Source organism: Marmota marmota, unplaced genomic scaffold (genome assembly GCF_001458135.2).
Source record: "Marmota marmota marmota unplaced genomic scaffold, marMar, whole genome shotgun sequence".
Taxonomy (NCBI): domain Eukaryota; kingdom Metazoa; phylum Chordata; class Mammalia; order Rodentia; family Sciuridae; genus Marmota; species Marmota marmota.
The window spans coordinates 18,764,214-18,784,582 of record NW_026000153.1 but is presented as its reverse complement, the minus strand read 5'-3'; the positions used below and the strand labels follow the sequence as shown (position 1 = coordinate 18,784,582).

The window sequence follows — 20,369 nt, the reverse complement described above, 5'->3', positions numbered from 1 at the left end:
TTTATAGTTTCAATTTCTCTGCTGAGATTCTTCATCTATTTATTCATTCTGGTTATCTTTTTTTGAAAGACCTTGAACATGTTTCTAATAGATGTTTTAAAATTCTTTGCTAGTTCCAATATCTGGTTCATTTTGGGGGGCTGCCTGTATTGATAGTATTTTTTATTGACTTTTCCAATTTTCTTGCTTCCTTGAACACTTTACAATTTTAAAAAGCTTACATTAGACATTGTTTACAGAAGGATAATGCAGACTAAAATATATTGTCCCCATTCCCGTGGAGTGCTAACTTTTTTTTTATATCTGGAGGCTAAAGTGAAGAAGTGATCATTCATTTTTCACTAAGAGCTGAGTTGGTCTTTATATGGACTGCACCTCCCATTGACAGATGTAGGGAAGTCTTAGTTTTCACCCTACAGAAGGCATTCTTTACTTTCAGCAATTTAACCATTATCAAGCTCACATAAATTGCTTCTGCTAACACCAACACAAAAAACTATATCCATTTCTGCTAATCACTTATGCTAAAGTCTTCAATAACTCTGAGTACACAAAGATTAACAAGTAAATGTGCCATTTTCAATGTTACTTAACTCTTGTTAGATCAAGTGGAATGCTTCTAGTTTTCCTGTGCCAATACATCAAAAAGAGCCCAAGTCTTTCTCCATTGTATAAGCACCCATTCAACTACTCTAGATAAGTTCACTTTTGATATATTTCTGATTAAGATCTACCTGTAAATGCAGTATATAATTCATCTCATTATCTGGTATCTATATATCCCTAAATTTCCTTATTGTAGTACTTTAAAAACAGAACATGGGTTTTGGAGTTAAACAAATCTGGGTTTGAATTCTATCTCCACTACTGTTTATGTGTGTGACCCTGGCATCTTATTAAATGAGTTTTGGTTTTGTTATCTATAAAACAGAGAAGACAATATCTGCTTCATAAGATGAGGAGGATTAATGAATACTTCATAATTGATGAGCACTTAATGAAAATGTGCTATGTGCCAGGAATGTAATAAGTGCTTCACCCATGTTATCCCATCTAATCCTCAGAATGTTCTTGCCTGTGAATACCATTGCTACCATTGTTATTACTTATATTCCCATATGAATGAATTGAGGTTTAAGGAGGCGAAAGTAACTTGCCTCAGGTCAGCATTTGTAAAATTTGTAAATAAATCTAAAAAAAATCTAAAGTGAGAGCCTATGGTCTTTATCCACTGTGCTAAAATTCCTGGTACTTATTGACCCTTAACACAGTGCTTTTATTACTAATAATTAATATCATCACAATTAATGATGCAAATAAAGTCAATTCCCATCAAGTTTTCTTGGTCTAGAAGTCTGGCTCATCTGAATTGCCTAACTTCTCTCAACTACTGGTTTGCTACAACTTCACCATCAGTATCAGAATCTGATCTGAATTTTACATCTCTTGCTATGGATCCTAATTGTCTTTCTGAATATCATCCTTCTGACCTTAAAGGAAAAATCCAGTTCTACTGCCTAAGTTGGTGATTCCCAGAAAATGCTGCAATTAACTAAAATCTCCCTCTTGCTACGTATTAAACACTCAAAGGGGTTCTTCACTGAAAAAAAATTGAAATGAGATCAGGTTTGTTCAGCCTAGTGTTTCTTAAACTGACTTGACCACAGAACCTTTTCTGAACAACTTTCAGTATCTCAACTTGGAATATTAACACCTATGCTGCATTTGTGTGAATCTCTGTGTTTTCCTTGTTCATGTGGGTGGCCTCACAGCCCTTAATATGGTGATGGGGTAAGCCTCCAAGAATGAATTAATGGTGAAAATGATGAGTGACTATCTAATGATAATCATTTTAACACTAATTGTTCATTCTAGAATGGGACAAGAACAGGAATTCTTCTCTTTGTTTACTGATTTTCGTATTAATTATTCTAAAATGTTTAGGCCTTATGTTGAAATTAAGGCTTAATTCATATAAATTGAATAAAATAAATGATTATCATTACATGATTTATATAAATTTTTCTTTTATTTTTTAGTGGGGGTTGGACTTGGGAAAGGGAAGCCACTGGCATAGAAGTTTCTGTTCTAAGAAATGTTGAAAACATTTTGAAAATTGAAATAGCTTTTACTTAACTGATTACTCCCTTGGTGTGCACTAGGCTAATGTACTACTTATTAATTATTCTAGTATTTCAACATGATATTATTAATCAGGAGAAATTACTTTGGCATTAGTCTTTATTTCTGCTTTTACATGGCTTGAATTATAATTCTTCCTTTTCAGACTGCCCAATAAGATTTCTTATTCTAAATTTCTGACTCACATAGTAACTTTTTACATTTACTATTCAGGGTTGAATGATAAAGCAAATATCAGTCTTTATTCTTTTCCTTGAGGACATTCAAAATATTTAGGAGTGCCTACTATGGAATTTGCTATCACTTGAAGAGCAATTGGGCATAGGAAAAAAAGTCAAAATTTACCTATCTAATTGAAGGAGATTATGGCAAAAAAATGAACAGGACAGACAGTTTTAGAAATGACAAACATTAGTTTGTTTAATGTTCTATACATTCTTATATTAAAAAATAAGGTCAGATTTTCTCAGGTGATATCACTTTTATAATAGGGAAAATAAATCCTTCTTTCTTACCTAAAAATAAAACTTGCATTTCAGTTTCTGAGTTACACATGTGCTTCTCTAGCTATAGTTTGAGTGACTCTTCTCCTTCATTAGACTGGTATCCTGGACAGACAGGCTAACTTGGCTTATCAAGTTATCCCTACACTCACACAATGTGAGTATCCACTCCACAAATATTTATGGGTGAGTCATATATATGGAATAATACATATTTGTTGACTAAATCTAGCTTTATGCAATGGTAACTAAAATTATCAAAATAAGGTAATGTAATAACTGAAAACATTACTTGACTCCACATTTGTTTTTAATCTCAAAATTTCTTTGCTTGGAAATAGGATTCCAGATGAGGAATCAACATATACAGTTTAATTCCTTGGATCACATTTGGTACATCTGCTGAGTTTTAGATGCCCTCAGTCCTAAATAATATAAAGAAGGGGTTTTAGTTTTTAATTTATTGTTTTGATGAATCAGGACGTTATATTTCCTCTTCTAAACTTGTAATTGTATTTGTTCATACTTCAATGCAACAAAGAAATGAAAAGTGAGTTACTGAACTGAGTGTTTAGAGAGGCTATTGTGCATCCCAGTGAGGAATGACCAAGTGATTGTTTGTCAACAATAGAAAACATGATAAGGAGGAGTGAGCCAAGATGGCGGCCTCTAGAGAAAGTAATTAAACACCTCTTCTTTCAGTGACACCAAAGGTGTCTCAGTGAGTTTCCTATGGAGACAAGTTTATATAGATAAGAGTTACAAAAAGTTCCATGATTTTCAAAAAAGTAGAGAGTGGTCAGCTCTTTAGTCAATAAGATCAGTGCTGGAAATGAGGAGAGAAGAGATGATAATTCAACTGAGGTAGAACTGAGAGGAAACTCTTGGTTCCTCATATTCTTTCACATATCATGTTCCAGGGGAGCTAGAGAGTGGCTCCTCTGTTGAGGAAAAATAATGGTGGGGAGGTAAGAAGGGTTTTGTTGATATTTCTGTGAGTATGGTGTCAATAAATTATATATTGATTTAATGTTGGTTATGTATACTTTCTAGTACATTCTGCTAAACCCTTTGGAATTACTTTCCATAAGAGTCTTTGTCTCTTATGTCAGATATTTCCAGGAGGGTTGGGAAGGTGGAAACATGCCACCTGGCAATAGTCCATAAAACTTATTACCTAAGGGAATTTGTGAAAAATTGCAGATGCAAGTTCTACTATACAAGGTTGGTGGACCATGTCATATTTTATTCTAACAATTACTTAAATTATGCTTCTTTTTCTTTTCTTTTTTTTTTAACTTAAGAAGACCTTTGTTATTTTGCCCTCAGTGGTCATTGATTCTCCATTAATAAAGGATCTTCTGTGTTTGCTTTCCTCAGATTTGAAAAGAGGTAAGACTAAATTGAAGCCAGACTCAGGGAACAAAGTTGCTTCTCAGACCATTGTTAATTTAATCTGGGGAGATTCAATAGCAGTAAATCAAGGATATCTACCTGGAAAATTCCCCTTAATATGAGCTTTTGGTAGAATGAGCAGCAGGCAGCCCAGATCAGAGTCCAAAGATCTGAACCCAAATCCAGGTTATTCAGTGGACAGTTTTAACCAAGCACTTCACTTCTTTAAGTGTGACATGCTTAGAGAAGCACCTCACATCTCCAAGTCTCTTTCCTCATCTATAAAATGAAGTTAAGTTGGGGCTGGGGATGTGGCTCAAGAGGTATTGCGCTCGCCTGGCATGTGTGCAGCCCGGGTTCGATCCTCAGCACCACATACAAACAAAGATGTTGTGTCCACCGAAAATTAAAAAATAAATATTAAAATATTCTCTCTCTCAAAAAAAAAATGAAGTTAAGTTCTTAAAAAATAGAAAGCACTGAACAAATATAAGACAGAATTATTAAAAAGGCAGAGTCATGCCTGGTACAAAGCTATTGGCAGCTACAATAAAATAATCTGATTTATTCTGACAATCTATGTTGGTGGGCTTCCAAGCACACTCATATATAAAGTAAGGCTCAGATTTCAGAAAAAAAATCCTTTTTTAGATTTGAGCTTGTCCAGTTGGTGTATAAATGGAGCATGCATCATCACCTCCACCATCATCATTACCTCCACTGTCGTCATCAGCATCTACATCATCATTGCCATCAATAATGATACAGCAATGTCGTGTCAGGCATGAGGCAGGATCTTCCCCTTCATGCCATCATTTAATTTAAAAACTCAAGAGGCTGCATCATTAACATCCTCATCCAAGAAAAGGGGAATTAAGAGCTTCATGAAATTGTCAGTGGTTCCCAAACTCAGCTGTGTTTCAAAATTATATATATACACACATATATATATATATATTACTATATATATAACTATAACCTTTGGGAAATTAATGAGCTCAGTCTTTCACAATGCTACCTGCCTAGAAAAATCATCTACAGATCTTGGAAATCAATTTTTAGCTGCTGGAATTTATGGATGGAAACCCTGATTCAGCAACTTTCTGTTGAGGCATTTACACTATATATATATAAAATACATATGTAATACATATATTATATGTAAAATTCAGACTATTTTTCTTGGGAAAAAAAATCAAAAGCTCTTGCAACCCTAGGCTACATTCTGCTTGGCCACAGTTGGTGGGAGCTGAGTGAGGAGGGCCCTATTAGGTCANTATATATATTATATATTAAAATATTCTCTCTCTCAAAAAAAAAATGAAGTTAAGTTCTTAAAAAATAGAAAGCACTGAACAAATATAAGACAGAATTATTAAAAAGGAAGAGAGTCTACGTTTCCAAGATCCTATGTGATGCTAAGCTGTCAATATTGACTATAGGTAACTACACAGACCATGATCCACTATTTAAAAAAAAAATCCACCTTCAGAAGAATATGCCCAACCCTGGGGAATGAAGTTTTAAAGGCCTCCCACTAGCAGAGATACTGATTAAAAAGCTGTGGAGGATACTCAAATACACTTCTGCAATAAAAACATGCAACAAAGAAAAGGTATTACACAGCAAAGAATCTCTTGTCTATTTTTGAGTAGAGAAGGGTGATTAGTTTAAGCAAAAAGTACACTTAAGCATGGATTAGAAGATTAGTAAAGATATGATTAAGACAGTGATGTACCTTTGGAAATTTTCAGGAGTGAATCCTGGGTCAATATTGTTTGACACAGCTGGGACAGGAGGAGGATGGTGCTAGATGCTGGCATTCTTGTGGAGTGAGGCACGAATCCACAGATTCAGATGACACTGGGCAGGTGATTGCTGTGGTCAAACCCCTACCTGTTAGGTAATGGCACTTACCCTAAAAAATCCATATATAATTTAAATAAACAGTAGTTGGAGCAAAACAACCTGTTCTTTGATTAATTCTGTTTAGGGAAGGGAGTGTCTGAGAAGGATTTTGTAGGTGGAATTGTCTTAGGAAGAAACTATGAAATGATCAGAGAATTGGTTTGAGTTTCAATTTGACAGGAGCATAATAAACCTATATCTCCAAGAGCATCTTTGCTCTTCAGACCTGTGACTGTGATGAGTGAAAATAAACCGGATTTTGTGGATCCACATGAAGTCACAGGTCTAACTATGAGATGTGAAAGCACTATGGGACTGGAAAAGGACAGTGCTCATTTTAGACCAGATGGCTTCTGTAATTTAGCCTGGCCTGTGATTACTTGGCACCTTCACAGGTCCTTGCTGTTCAAGGAAAGTCAAACCTCCATAAGATGATTGAAGCCAGAGGATAAAATATCTATAGGCCCTCTCTAATAAGGAAGGGCCCCCTGCACTGGAATTATCACTATCCTGGGAGATGAAATGAATGATTGTGGAGATGGAATCAAAATAAGCTAAAACAAGAGTTCCCTTAGAGGCCAGCAGGAGGTGCCTCAAGCAGGAACTATGACAACTTAAAGATTATATGTCCCTCTGACCTAATAGGGCCCTCCTCACTCAGCTCCCACCAACTGTGGCCAAGCAGAATGTAGCCTAGGGTTGCAAGAGCTTTTGATTTTTTTTCCCAAGAAAAATAGTCTGAATTTTTACATATAATTGTCTGTTTTTTTTTTTTTTCAGTAAAGTCATTAACAAAATCAAATCTGGAAAAAAAAATCCCACCGGGAATCAAATAAAATTCCCTCTATAGGGAGCACGGAGTTGGTGACCTCTGAGATTTGCTTTTATGCATGTTCACAGAGATGGGGTTACAAGGCAGAGCAGGTAAATACAGGCTACCCCTGCATTCTCTTGTCTCCACTTGCTTTTAACCATGCTTTCTCTTTCTTCTTAGCATTTCCCAGTTTGTAAAGTCATTCTACACTGCTTTTCATCTCTGACACCCTTCCCCCCAACTAGCAGGAAATCTCCCTGAAAACAGAGACCACGTTTGTTCTAAGCTGTGCCCCCAACATTTCAACCATGCTTGGCACATAGTAAATACTCAATAAATATTTGCTGAGTTGGTAATAAATTAGTCCATGCCTCCATCTAAATATGCAAACCAGGCTGAGCAATGTCACAGGGCCCTGATTCCAGGGTCAGACATCTAATTCTTAGTAGTTTAAGAAGCAGCTTTGGGCCAGAGTTCCAGGATAGTCTCCACTCAAAAATTTTAAGGAGAATAAAATACTCCCAAATCTACTTCACTTTGTACTTTAAAGACTTTGTACTTAAAAAAAATTCTGCAAGAGGAAAAGAAAAATATATACATATCCATCCATGATATATATATATATTATATATANCAATGCAAATGGGCATGAGGAGAAAAACAAAAACAAAATGAAAAAAAAAAACCGAAGGGGAAAAAAAAAGAAAGAAAAACAACCCCAAATGCAAGAGAACTTTTAGCTCTTGCTGAAAAAGAAAAATGTGAGCTCTAAATCCAGCAATACAAGAAAAGAGGCATCTGTGACTGCATATAAAGCTGAAACTCCTTTGCTTGAACAAAATCACTCGGTCTACAATACTTAAAATAAACAAAGCTTAAAACACTTAGCTACACACACATGTTTTCTGCCACATGCTGCCTGAAGAAGATAGCTATGCAACGTGCATGCCCCAGTTTAATGCAAGCTTTGAATTCCACACAAAAGTCTCCTCCTCTACCTTTCTCTGTTTCCACACAGAAATACATTTCCCTTTAAGTGAGAAAAAGTATGTATGTTTAAAAAGACAGTCCAGGCCCTTTATAAAAGCACTTACTTTGAAAGAACAGGACAGATTATATATTCAAAACAAGAGCACCTTCTTAAAGAGCGGGTTCAGAAGTTGTTCAATGGCCATGGCCTTGATTTGTGCTCGCAGCTCTGGTCCTGCTGGGCCTGGTTAACAGAAAGGCTGGCAGCCTGCATGGCATGGTCCTCCAGGGGTGCTGCGTCAGGATGACGCTCTGGAACTGTTACTGGGACAGGCTGTGAGCAAGTCAGCAGGACAGTTTTATTTCTGTGCTGAGATTGCTGCTTCCTGATGGGAAAATATTGGTGCCAGAATTATCCCCGGGAATCAAGCAGAGGATCCCCAGATGATCTGAGTTCTGGGGAAGGTAAAGAGTGTGTGTGTGTGGGGGGGACAGCACTGGGCAGAGGGCAAGCAGCCCCCAAAAGAAACTCACCTAAGGTTACTGGTCTCCTTGGGTGGCTCCTTGACCCTGCCAAGGGCATGACTCAGCTCACCCACAGCAGTGCTGGACCACACTATTTATCTCCCCTATCTGGGAAAGCTGAGCTCTAGGCAGGGAATAGAGAAGAGTAGAGGGGAGGGCATGGTGATCCCTACCTTAGTGGGGTCTAGAGTTGTGGCTTCCCATGCTGGGACATTTATCCCTATCTTCAGTAGTTATTGCAATACAGTGGTCCAGAGCCTGGAACTTTAATACTAGGAGGAGGAGGAGGGAAATAGCAGGAGCAGGTAGGGAGAGAAGTCAGATTTTCCGATGATGTCCCAGATCAGTAAGTATGGAGAACTAATAAGGTGCTGAGTTTCTATTGATGTCCAGGATGACAAACTGTGGGATTAGACTAAGTAAGGGTTTCTGATGACTTGGTCAATTTTTGCTTGGATGACTTTATAGTTTAAAAGCAAGACAAAGTTACAGTAGATGTTTAGGGAGGTGGCTGTGGCCTCCAGATGCCCAAGGATCCATACTTCTGCCCACTAATTCCTTCTAGATGGAGGTCATGGTAGGGTGGGAGAAGATGGAGGAAATCATGGGATCCTCTTCAGTTAGGAAGATTTTAAAAAGAACACAAACATCATGCAGCCATAGACTTCCTGTATTGTGTGGTTTGGGTTCGAGGAGAATGAATTGGCAAGGAACATCCCACATCAGGAGAGGGAGCATGTGACCATAGCAAATGTCAAGTGGTGGGAGCTTGGGGCTCCACTTGAACCCCACACCACCTCTGAGTGATCTTAGATGATGCATTATATCTCTGGATGTCACTTTGTACATGAGAAGTTTTTACCATCTCTCAATTTTTTTTTAAAACATATTTTTAGTTGTAGGTGGACATAATACCTTTATTTTATTTATTTTTATGTGGTGCTGAGGCTTGAACCCAGTCCCTCACCCTCGCTAGGCAAGAGCTCTATCACTAAGCTACAACTCCAGCCCATCACTCAAATCTTAATGCCCTCCTTTTTTTTTTCCAACTTAGCATATGCCCTAACATAGAAAGAAATGAAATGAGTCATTTTTTCTCCCTATCATTTCCATTCCTATCGCTTCACTCCTCTACTTAGGCAACAAATTCTAATCTTGGTGTTAACCTTCCTACTCCAGCTGTTCTATCCAAATTCTGAAAATCCCAGAAAAAATGATTTTCTCGTCTTTGGAGAGTAGGGAAGAAATGGAGATGAGCTGCTCAGACCCCCTTTAGGAAAAGACTCATTGCCCAGCTCCTAGGGGGCTGTCAGCTGAGAGCTGCCAATTCCTTCAGGTCCACCTCAGTGTTTCTGGACAGTCAGCCTTTGCTCCTGAGGTCCCATGGGGCTGCTGCCCTGTGCACAAACCTCCCTCCCCACCTTCTCTTTCACAGACATTACTTTTCTCTTGCAAAACCAGCATCTATTTCCCAGAGGACCCAACACAGAGATCCTAGTCATTGTGATGCATGAGCCCAAATACTTTGTTTTGTTTTCCTGAAAAGGGCCTTTGACAGGCTTCAGAAAACCATCTTTGAGCAGCGAAATCCTTTTCTTTGTAGCATAAAAAATCTACAGCACAAATTTCTTCTTCATTCCCTTATTCACAGACACATAGAGGCTTCATTCCCATCACTTTTAGGCAGTAGTTTTCAACTGAATTCATTTCAGAATCGCCCTAGAGACTTTTAAATGTGTGAATGCCCAGGCTCCACATGCAAAGCTCTATTTCTCATGCACCTCTGGTTGAGAGCCAGTGGTGGTAGCATTAAATTATTCCTTGTTTAGACATCTTTCAGAGATGAGCATCCATCCTGCTGAGGATCATTCAGGAGGTTGAAAAGTGTGCATACATTAAACAAACAATTGAATGACCCCTAGATCTTTTCCAGGTATTTTTATCAGTCCAGTAGTAATGTTGCAAACCAATGGAGTGTGATGAATTTTCTTAGAAAATATTAGGAAGGTGTAGGAAAACCTGGGCTTATTGTCAGTTTTCATGATATAAGCTAAAACACAAAAATTATGGGGCCATAGATTTCTATTATCATGTAGGGCTTGGGGCAAGGAGTTGGGTGTTGACTTTCCTACTAGAATTTAGGTGGCTGTATCCTAATCTTTCAGGTTTCTAGGGGGCTGTGGTTATGTTCATGTTTCACAGATTAAGTCCTCACAAGGACTTAGTTTGGGGGCATCAGTTGAGATTGTTCTTCTATCTCATGTTCCTTGGTGAGAGCTCACATCAAAGTCAATCATTTTTGTTTTCTGGAGAGCTGAATAAAATTGCCTGTGTTAACCTTTATGTACAAATAGTTTGCTGTTGGGTTCCAAGAGTTTTATTTCAAGGCAAAATTTACACATGAAGAAGCACATGGTGAGATTCTCTAGGACTGAGAAGCCCTAACTTCCCTAAGACAGTAGTCCTGGAAAGTAAAAAGCGGGGTACTCTGAAGCAGCTACTTGGTATTCAAAATGAGTATTTCTTGCTGGATCTTTATAGCCAAAGGAAAAAAATGTAGAACTCCAAGGGGGAATGTGAAGAGATTAAAGTGCTATGCACTGGGGGAGACTTTTAGGAAAATCAAATGGGAAGATGGTGAAGCAGGAGCTGAATGAGCTGATCAAAATAGATCCTCTGCTGAGCTCTGACATGTGACAATGCCACAGAGGAGGTGGCTCCTGAGAGCACAGCAAATGGGGTTAAGAGGGATTTAAAGTTACTGTGCTAAGCCTATCCCTGGACATTTGGCAGTACAGGTCTAGGTACTAATTTAATGCTTCTTGAACCTGACGTATGCAATGCTCACTCTCTAGGTGCATTAGTCAGAACTTACTGATGAAAAAAAGTTGCCCTCTTTGTGAGTTGACAGCTGTTCCCTGTGGCAGAGGAGAAGTGGTCTGTGTGAGTGTGGCCTGAGCTGCCCAGTATCAAGACCCTGCTAAACATCACTGGGCTTCCTGTCCACCCCCCAACCCGGGGTGTTGTTTCAAGGATTAGCTAAATATGTATGTGGATATGTTTAGTAAATTTGCAAAGTGCTATGCAAATGTAGACTTTTTTGTTGGGGGGTGTGTACCAGGGATTGAACTTGGGGGCACTTGACCGCTGAGCCACATCCCCTGTCCCACATCCTTTTGTATTTTATTTAGAGACAGGGTCTCACTGAGTTGCTTAGTGCCTTGCTTTTGCTGAAGCTGGCTTTGAACTCATGATCCTCCTGTCTCAGCCTCCAGAGCTGCTGGGATTAGAGGCTATTTCCACTACACCCAGCAAATGTGGGCTTTTATTCCTTTATTTTTAAACAAAAGCCTCACTTAAGGATTGACTGAGGGCCCAGTGGATGGGGATTCTAGTTCAGACCCATGGGCCACAGTTGAATCCCTGCTCTTCACTTACCAATTGAGAAACTTTGGAGCAGCAACTCCAGCCTCGGCAGCCCACTCCCTCAAACCTCAAATGGGAAAAATCATCATACCTACCTCTCAGGAGAGCAGCTCCCAGGGACAGCATGCAGCGCAAACTGTGATGCACAGCGCTGGGTAAATGTGAGCTGTGACTCTTGTAAACCAGGGCTGTCACCACAGGTAAGACTGAGACACAGGAAGGAGAGGACTTGGTGGACAGTTTGAGGGGACCTGGGGGAAAGCATTTTTCAGGGAAAGACACCCAGAAAAAAAGGAGGCAACGGGCCCATTCTACTGATCCAGCAACCTCTTGAAGGAACTGACACTGAATTAGGAGGATAAATTGCAGCTTTTGTCTTGAGGTGCATTTCTGCGTGTCCATATAAACTGTAAGGTAATTACCCATACCCCAGTGGAGCTCTCAGCTGTAATTTTGGAAGGATCATCATAAAGCATTATTTTTAGGTACAAATTCACTTGTGACAATGGTACGTTCACATCACACAGGAGGGACTTGACATGCAAAGAACATCATCTCAGAATATAGCACAGTTGAAATCTGAGGGGATGCAGGTGGCAGGAGGGGTGGGTTATGGATTTCAAATGTCTGGGTTGCACTTGAGGCAATTCTGGGTTGGGCAACCCCAATAGGCTCTGTTCTGAGGCACATTCCATTATGAGTGGAGTGGATTTATAATGGAATGACATGGATGGTTTCTTATAATCAGAAAAGCACACTGACCTTCACACTACACAGGTGCAGCAGCATAATGACCCACCACGTGTACGCGCATCAATTCCTGGGGAAGAGTCCAACGAGGTTAACTTAGCGTGTATCCCAAGCAAAGAACATCAGTGACATTACCCGCATAAAGAACATTACTCCCCCCACCCCCCCACCAAGACACTTGGCTTGGGCAACACAGGAATATAAAAGGAAAAAGTCACCCAAGAATCATACTCATTTTGACAAAATATAGCAAACAATATTATTCTATGCCATAAATAATTTGCTTTGGGTTTTAAATTTTAACTTTAGGAGTAAGAATCATGGGCATAGAAAATGTTTGTTTTCCTTTTCAATGAACAAGGATTGGGTGTGGGGGAGGCTTTGTGGGAAGGGAAGTTCTATTCTGTTCCACACCCTCTGCAAAGCCTACATAAAAGCATCGTCAGATAGGTCCACTCATGAGGCCCCCTTACCACAAAGGAACCAAATCTCAAATTAAACTGCCAAAAGATCACTAACCCTATCTCAGCAGCTTCATTCACGCGGGCACTTACTCAGACATGAAAGATTCAAGAGGGAATACCATCCCCTCATGTGAATTGTCCAGTAGAGCCCCTGCTATCCCCAAAGTCCATCAGTTTGGCATCATGATCACACCATGGGCACTTTAGCAACCATGCCCAAAATTGCATAAAGGACTTGAACAGAGAGATGCCAGGCAGGCATAGGAATATGGCTGATGATATCTATGAGGGTCTATTTCATCGATGTGTCATTTTGGGTCATAAGTCTTTATTCTCATGTCATAACTTCATCTTCTTCTGAAGACAAAGTTGCCATGAAAGTAGTCAATATGGCCTGATTCCAGAAAAAGCAGTATATGATGTCAGCATTCCAAAACCCCTGTGAAACCTGAAGCCTTGCTGACAAATGAGTTTGTGTAAGAAACGAGTAGCAAGCTTGCATTCTGGGTGCACAGATTATGTTCTCAACTCCTGATCTGAGCAGACTTCAGAAGCAGAAAGAGAGAGGGAGAATTCAGTGCCTATGTAAAAGCTCTGTTCTGTGCTCAATACTATGCTGAGCTCTACAGATATCTTGGTAGTAATGAACACTATACAACATTCCTTCCTCTAGCATCTTGCCCAGTCATAACAACTGCTTCTTAGGTGGTCTCAGGCCTGCTCCATTTGAAGCCTCCTTTTCACTCACCTTTCCCAGGTTGGGGGCCTCCAGATCTTCAAATATTCACACGAGAGACCCATATTCCGGCCATGGCCTCCATTACTATCTGGACACTGATAACTCCCAAATATCTGTGGCAGTTCGGGTGCTCATCTGAAGTCCAAACCCAACACCCACTGACTGGACATCTCACACCCACCCCAAACTAACTCAGGATCTTTATACTCACACCAGATCCCTTCCTCCAAAAGATGTAGTAACGGTTCCTCTGCCCATTCAGAATTCTCTGTCAGGAACAAGGAAAGCCACCTCAACTCCTCTTTCTCCCCCATACCATCTTTTTTGTCCAACCAAACACTGAGTTCACCTGCCACTACCTCTCAATCATCCTAGAATTCATCTGCTTCTGACCATTTCTGCCTTCTCCACCACGATCCAAGCCTCTGTCTCCTACTTAATTCCAATAATTTCTAACTGGTTCCTCCATCTCCATTTTTGCCCTAAATACATTTTCTACAATGGACAAAATGCTTTATTAAAAAAAAGAAAAAGAAAACTTGGTTGTGGCACTTCCTTGCTTTAATGGCTTCTTACTTCCTTTATGCCAAAGTTCCAAATGCAGAATTGAGACTATTTTATACAAATATGCAAAACTGGATCTCCTCCCCAGGCTCATGGTGGCTTCCCTCTTTCCCAATCATGATGTCTTTTCTGGGAATCTTACAGTGTCCAGAGGCACTAGCTTCTCTCTCCACCTGAGAGCAGCTCCTCCCTCTGCCATAATCTTTAGTCCTTAGCCTCAGCTGGGGCCTCCATCCCATGACAGAGAACCCAGAATAGTAGCCTATAGTTACTAATTTTAATGAACTATTTATATAACTATTTGTTTAATGTCTGTCTCACAAAAGCGTCAGGATTCTCTGGGTCTGGGGCTGTCGTCCTCAGTACTTAGCATAGAGCCTGGTACAAGGGCATGCTCACTATGTCCATGAGAATGTGATGAACAATAAATGACCCATCTAATCTTGAGGAAGTCATAGTCCAGATTTTAGAATATATAAAAGAAGGGCTGGGGATGTGGCTCAAGCGGTAGCGTGCTCGCCTGGCATGCGTGCGGCCCGGGTTCGATCCTCAGCATCACATTCAAACAAAGATACTGTGTCTGCCGAGAACTAAAAAATAAATATTAAAATTCTCTCTCTCTCACTCTCTCTTTAAAAAAAAAGAATATATAAAAGAAGCCTTTTGTGCATTTGTCTTGAGCTTAGTTATCCGCCTCCCACCCCAACAACACACACCCACACACTAGGAGAGTAGTGGAAGAAGAAGAAAAAAAAAGGACCATTCAAATTATATCTTATCTATTCAGCACTTAATACTGGGGATACTGGTGTATGTTGCTTTACAGTTTGCTTTTTTTTTTTAAACATAGTTTATAATTGTTTAGCTGTAAAACCCAACTCTGGAAAAGAAAAATAAGGGTACAATGGAGAAAGTAAACAGTAATTCAAAAAAAAAAAAAATCCAGCTCTAGATCCTGAAATCTCACACCATCCCACCAAGTAGGACCCAGGTGGGACCTTCTAGCAGGAATAAACTAGAGTCCAAGTAAATTAAGAATCATATGGGAATCAAGATGGGGATCAGGTGAGTGCTTCTGCTCCCAGCCTTCAGCCCACCTTAGGCTTCACAGATTTGTGCAGCTCTTCATTTCTGCCACGTGGGAGCCAGCCTGATTGCAGTGAATGAGAGCAAAGATTCGGAAACCCCAAGAAACAACAAGTGACAATATTAGGGATAAACAAAGCTTTACTTTGTAAATAAATTAAGAGTAGACAGCTCTTTTGAAGTCATAAGTGATTTATATGCAACTATATTTGGTTTCTCTCCTAGACTAAGTAGCTCTGACCCTGGGGGAAACACTTTCGGAGCCACTGTACAGAGCAGCAGGAAAGTCAAGTGGAATGGATGGCTTTAAATACCCTTGCAGTGCAGTGACAGGAGAGTAGGGGCAGCCTCTCAAGGTTCAGTCCTTCACAAAGATGCTTCTCTGTAGGTTCTGGCTGCTGCATCCCTGCTTCAGTCCTGGGAGTTCCTAGCATCCTTTCAATCATTAGTGGTCAGTGTTGACAGGAGGCAATACCACCTCTGTGGCCTGGTGCTCCGCCACCACTGCCAGGTCACCTGAGCAGAGGTGTGATTTTAAAAAATTGAATAAAGCAGATATTCCTCTGGGCCATATTGATCTGAGCATACCCAAATAACTAAAGTTAGAAAACAAAAGCATAAATTAGGGGCTGGAGTTGTGGCTCAGCAGTAGATTGCTCATCTAGCAAGTGCAGGGAGCTGGGTTCGATCCTCAGCACCACTTAAAAATATATAAAATAAAGGCATTGTGTCCAACTACAACTAAAAAATATATATTTTTCAAAAAAGCATAAATTAGCCTTCAGACCACATGGTGACTTATCATGCAACACATATATTTTACTGATTAGATTCCCTTGCCTTCTGTTCAACCTTCCATCTGATAAGTGGACGACTTTTGAGGAAGAAATCAATATCACTCATGGATAGGGAATATATTAAAAAAACTTTTTCTGAATCATAGTAACTTCCTTTTTTTATGATGCAAAGACCCTGGCCCGGTAGTCTCTCTCTGATAAATATTTGCTGATGGACTGACCAACCTGGTACATGAAAGAAGGAATAACCTGTATGTTCATTCCCACATGTGGGTCATTCCAAATGTACTATGAGATCTCCTTGGAAGGACAAATTAAGCTTAGTTGCATGTGTTTTGAATAGGGATTAAATTTTTCTTCTCAGAGGTGAGAAAATTACATTTTCTAATTTCATAAAAGTATTCTTGTTGTTGAGATTCCAAGAACTCTTTACATTTTCAAGTCTGTTTCACTAGGTCTTCTCCCAAGTATTGGTGTCACAGCTAGTATTCATAATGTGACAGCCAGTATAGACAGCATGTTGAAAAAACCTAATCTGGTTTCTCATCAGAAGTTCTTGTTTTTTCTGTTTTCAACTTTGTGACTGGGAACCCACCGGCATTCCTTGGGATATGACTGGTTTTATTTTGTCTCCATCTATTTTCTTTCAATCCCTCATCTTAATTCCATCTGAATTTTTTCAAAGATGTCAAATTTACTATCATATGACTTTATGGTATTATTGGCATTGAGTTCATTTTTTTGATAGTCTCTTCATGGTCCAATAGGATGCTATTGGGATAGAATCTTTTTCTGTCAATAATGACTTATAATGCCTCCCAAATTCTCAGACCCCTTCAATTTTGTACATTATCTCACTTAAATTTAAAGAAAAAAAAATGCTTGGACAAATTGGCCAGGCTTTATTTAAAGGGAATTGACTTAGAGGCATAGCTATGGGTTATTCTTTTAAAACATATTTATTTTATTTGTATATTTAAAATTTTCATTTATTTATCTATTTCTTCAGCATGTCTATGACTAAACAATGACACACAGATGGAAAACAAAGATGGCTTAACTGTAAGCTTCCAAGCTCCCTAAACTGCCCATTTGATATTTTTTTCTCAACTTGATGGACCTATCCTGGCTCTAAGAAAGACGGATTCTGAAGATGCCCAGTTTGTTCTTTGAGGGACAGTTCCAACTCCATGACCAGACAACAGAAATATGACCACCTGTGTCTGCAGCCTCCTCCTCCCCAGCATCTTAATCCTCAGACTCCAATTCTGAGCAGCAGAGGACCAAAGCCAGAATGAAGAGTGAAACTGAGCCAAGGTGGAGAGGCCTTGGTCAGGCAGCTCCCTGGTGGCCTTCATCCTGGGGCCAGTGTTGTAGCCAGGAGTAAGAATCCCTCTGCACTACTTCCATGCCTCCCAAGGCTGTGATTTATTGCCTCTCAGCCCAGGGCTGTTTACTTTTTTTCTGTAACCTTCATGTTCCATCCAAAATACATCTGTGATGGGGAAACACTGATAATAGAGCTCCATACTTGAATAACTCCACAACAAAGCTGTCTTCTAAGAATAATAGCTGATCCCAGGGTGTTTTCATTAAAAAACAGATTTCTGTGACAGACTATCAAAACATTTTCCTTGTACAATAAGCAATATGATGAGGCAGAATTATGCAAAACATATGGGCTTAACTGTGCCCTCAGCGAATGGGGGCTTGTTTCTACTGGTTTCAGAATCTCATTTACCTTTCCCATCAGGGGTATGATAACAAGAAGGTCCTATCCAGTGGCCTTTCATGCTTCAAGTGGTGGGGGTGGGGGGGATGACTGATGAACTGCACTTCTGCCTCTACTTCCAAAACCTGTCACCAGTTATCTTTGAGGGATGGAGTTTGCTTGTAGTCTTAGGGAAGCAAGAGGTTATTATTTAGCAAAGCAGGTTCAGAGTCATCTAATGTTTATTGACAATCTCCCACATGCCTGGCATCACTTTAGGCAGTGGAAACACAGTGGTGAAAACTAATATCCATTATTTATGGAGTCTCCCGCATGCTGGCACATTCCAAGTGCTTTACATATGCTAACCCGTTACAATCTCACAAGGCCGTTACTATTTCTGTCTACACCTTAGAGATGGGAAAATTGAGGTATCGTATCGCTGATGTGAAAAACATGTAGCCCATATTTTCTTTTTCTTTCCACAGAATTTAAAATGTTTTCTGAAATTATCATGGGTTTGGGTCAAAACAATGCCTTTCTTATTCTTTAAATATAAAAAAAAATAATAATCCTCTTTTCCCTTCTCCTATCTTCCAGAATCTTTTTATCAGTCTTATATTTATCCCCTGGTATTGTCTTTAAACATGGTTCCTGGACTGGGGTTCAGACACAGAGGCAGAGTCTTACCTGCACCCTCTCTAGGGGGAGCCATATTCCCTTTACCTGGAACCATACCTCTGAGTCATGGAGGGCTCTGGAAAATGCACCCCAGGTAAGGAGCCCAGGGGATGATCCCACCTATTCCTACAGGGTCCCCAGGGGCAAAATTCTGTATTTCCTTGCAAGTGGCTTTGCCAGTTTCAGGTGAGGACTCTTCTGGCCCTGGATAGCCCAAGGCTTCTCATGGCAGATGTGCTGTGGCCAGGCCTGGAAGGACCTACAGACATCCTGACATAAAATGATTTGACTAACAATTTTCAGCTTCAAGATAGTGGGAAAGTAAACATTCAGTAGAAACCGTACTTCAAATTTACAACTTTGATCTTTTTCTGTGCTAGGGGTGGACAGTCTGATACTGTGGTAATGGTGGGCAGTGAGCCATGGCTCCCAGACAGCCACTCAGTCACAAGGGTGGACAACCAACATCCTACAGTGCACACTGTGTGGCTAAGTTGTGATGTTTGGTAGGTCAGGTGTAACGAATGCATTTTCTACTTAAACATATTTTCAGCTTAGGATGGGTTTATTTGGGATGTAATCCTGAAGTGAGAAGTATCTGTAGTGTAGCCAAAACTTGGTTCTGGACCATTGATTAGGCAAGGGATTGGCCCAATTTATTGGGTATCACCTAATCCCAGTCAACAATATCACAGCGGCTAGGCATGCATTTCATTCTAGGGCTTCACATGGAAGGGGCTTTTATTTCATCTGTACATTCAACAAATGTTTGTTGAAGACCAGGTCCATTCCAGGCACATGGATGAGGCAACATGTTAGTGAATAACACAGACTACCTTCCCTGGCTGCAGAGCTCAGCTCATCTTTGAGAGAAGGGAGCAATGGCAAACACAATTAATAAGTAAATGCACATGTCAGAGAGTGGAAAAGTTTAAGAAGAAGCAACAAATGAGAAATGAATGTTCAGGTGTGGAGAGGAGATGAAAATTTCCCCAGAGTCTTCAGGAAGAGCATCAAAGATAAGGAGACTGAGTGAAGACCCGAATGAAGAAAACAGAAGTGGACACGAATGTTCAAGGAAAGAGCATTCTGGGAACAGGAAGAGCAAGCACAAAGGTCTGAGGTGAGAGAGCACCTGGACTTCCTGTGAAGAGGCCAGAATGGCCAGAGTGAAGAGGATGTGGAGAGAACAGCCAGAAACAAAGCTGGAGCTGAAATGGGGAGCCAGTTTGTTGGGAAGACTCTAGTGTTCACATGTAGCCAGGTATGAAGTCACCAGAGAGCTCTGAGCAGGCAGTGGCGTGATCTGGTTGGCATTGAACAGCTAGGGTCTGGATGCTGGTTTGAGAACACACCAAAGGGAAGGCAGGGAAGGAAGTTGTGGGATTTTGCAAGAATCCAGGTCAGACACAAAGGTGGTGTGGACAGAGTGGGAGTAATGTGGGCATGAGAATTTGGTCAGAAATGCAGCTAGAAGAGCGGTGCCACTGGCAGGGCTGTATTGCACGTGATTGGTAAAGCCTCTGGCTAACATTTGCTTGTTGGATGATTCTTTATATCTGTACAACTCCTACAGATTGAGGAGAAACTGCTCCTTCGCTGCTCAGGTGACTACCTGCTTATTTCTGGGTGATATGAAACAGTTTATCTTTCCCATGCCAGAAATTGTCATCTGTTTCCACATCTCTCTTTGAATTTTCTTGGTTCTATTGTGAGCATCACAGCTTCTATTATGGCCATCCTTTCTCTATACCTAACTTCCAGTTCTGTTGCACTTTTGGGACTTGGGGAGCCCAATGAAAACAGGAAGAGGGGAGCAAATGGAAGGTTGGAGGCTGGTTGGTGAAGACCTGGATTTATCGAGGGCAAGTGAAATGTGCAAGCAGGCAGAGGTC

The 20,369-nt window shown here is 40.2% G+C and overlaps 1 protein-coding gene across 6 annotated transcripts in view; it reads right to left on the bottom strand.

Annotated features, from left to right (window-relative positions):
• Positions 1-20,369, bottom strand: part of Hecw1 (HECT, C2 and WW domain containing E3 ubiquitin protein ligase 1) — a 391,308-nt gene that overhangs the window by 268,006 nt on the left and 102,933 nt on the right. Inside the window, exon 2 of one of the 6 annotated variants that reach the window (XM_048786497.1) lies at positions 12,445-12,502. The exons of 4 other annotated variants lie outside the window; for them this stretch is intronic. In XM_048786497.1, the coding sequence (XP_048642454.1) occupies positions 12,445-12,471 (27 nt within the window). In that variant the 5' untranslated portion in view covers positions 12,472-12,502. Of the gene's footprint in view, positions 1-12,444; positions 12,538-20,369 lie in introns of those variants that run through there. One more of the 6 variants, XM_048786496.1, reaches the window with a different exon arrangement.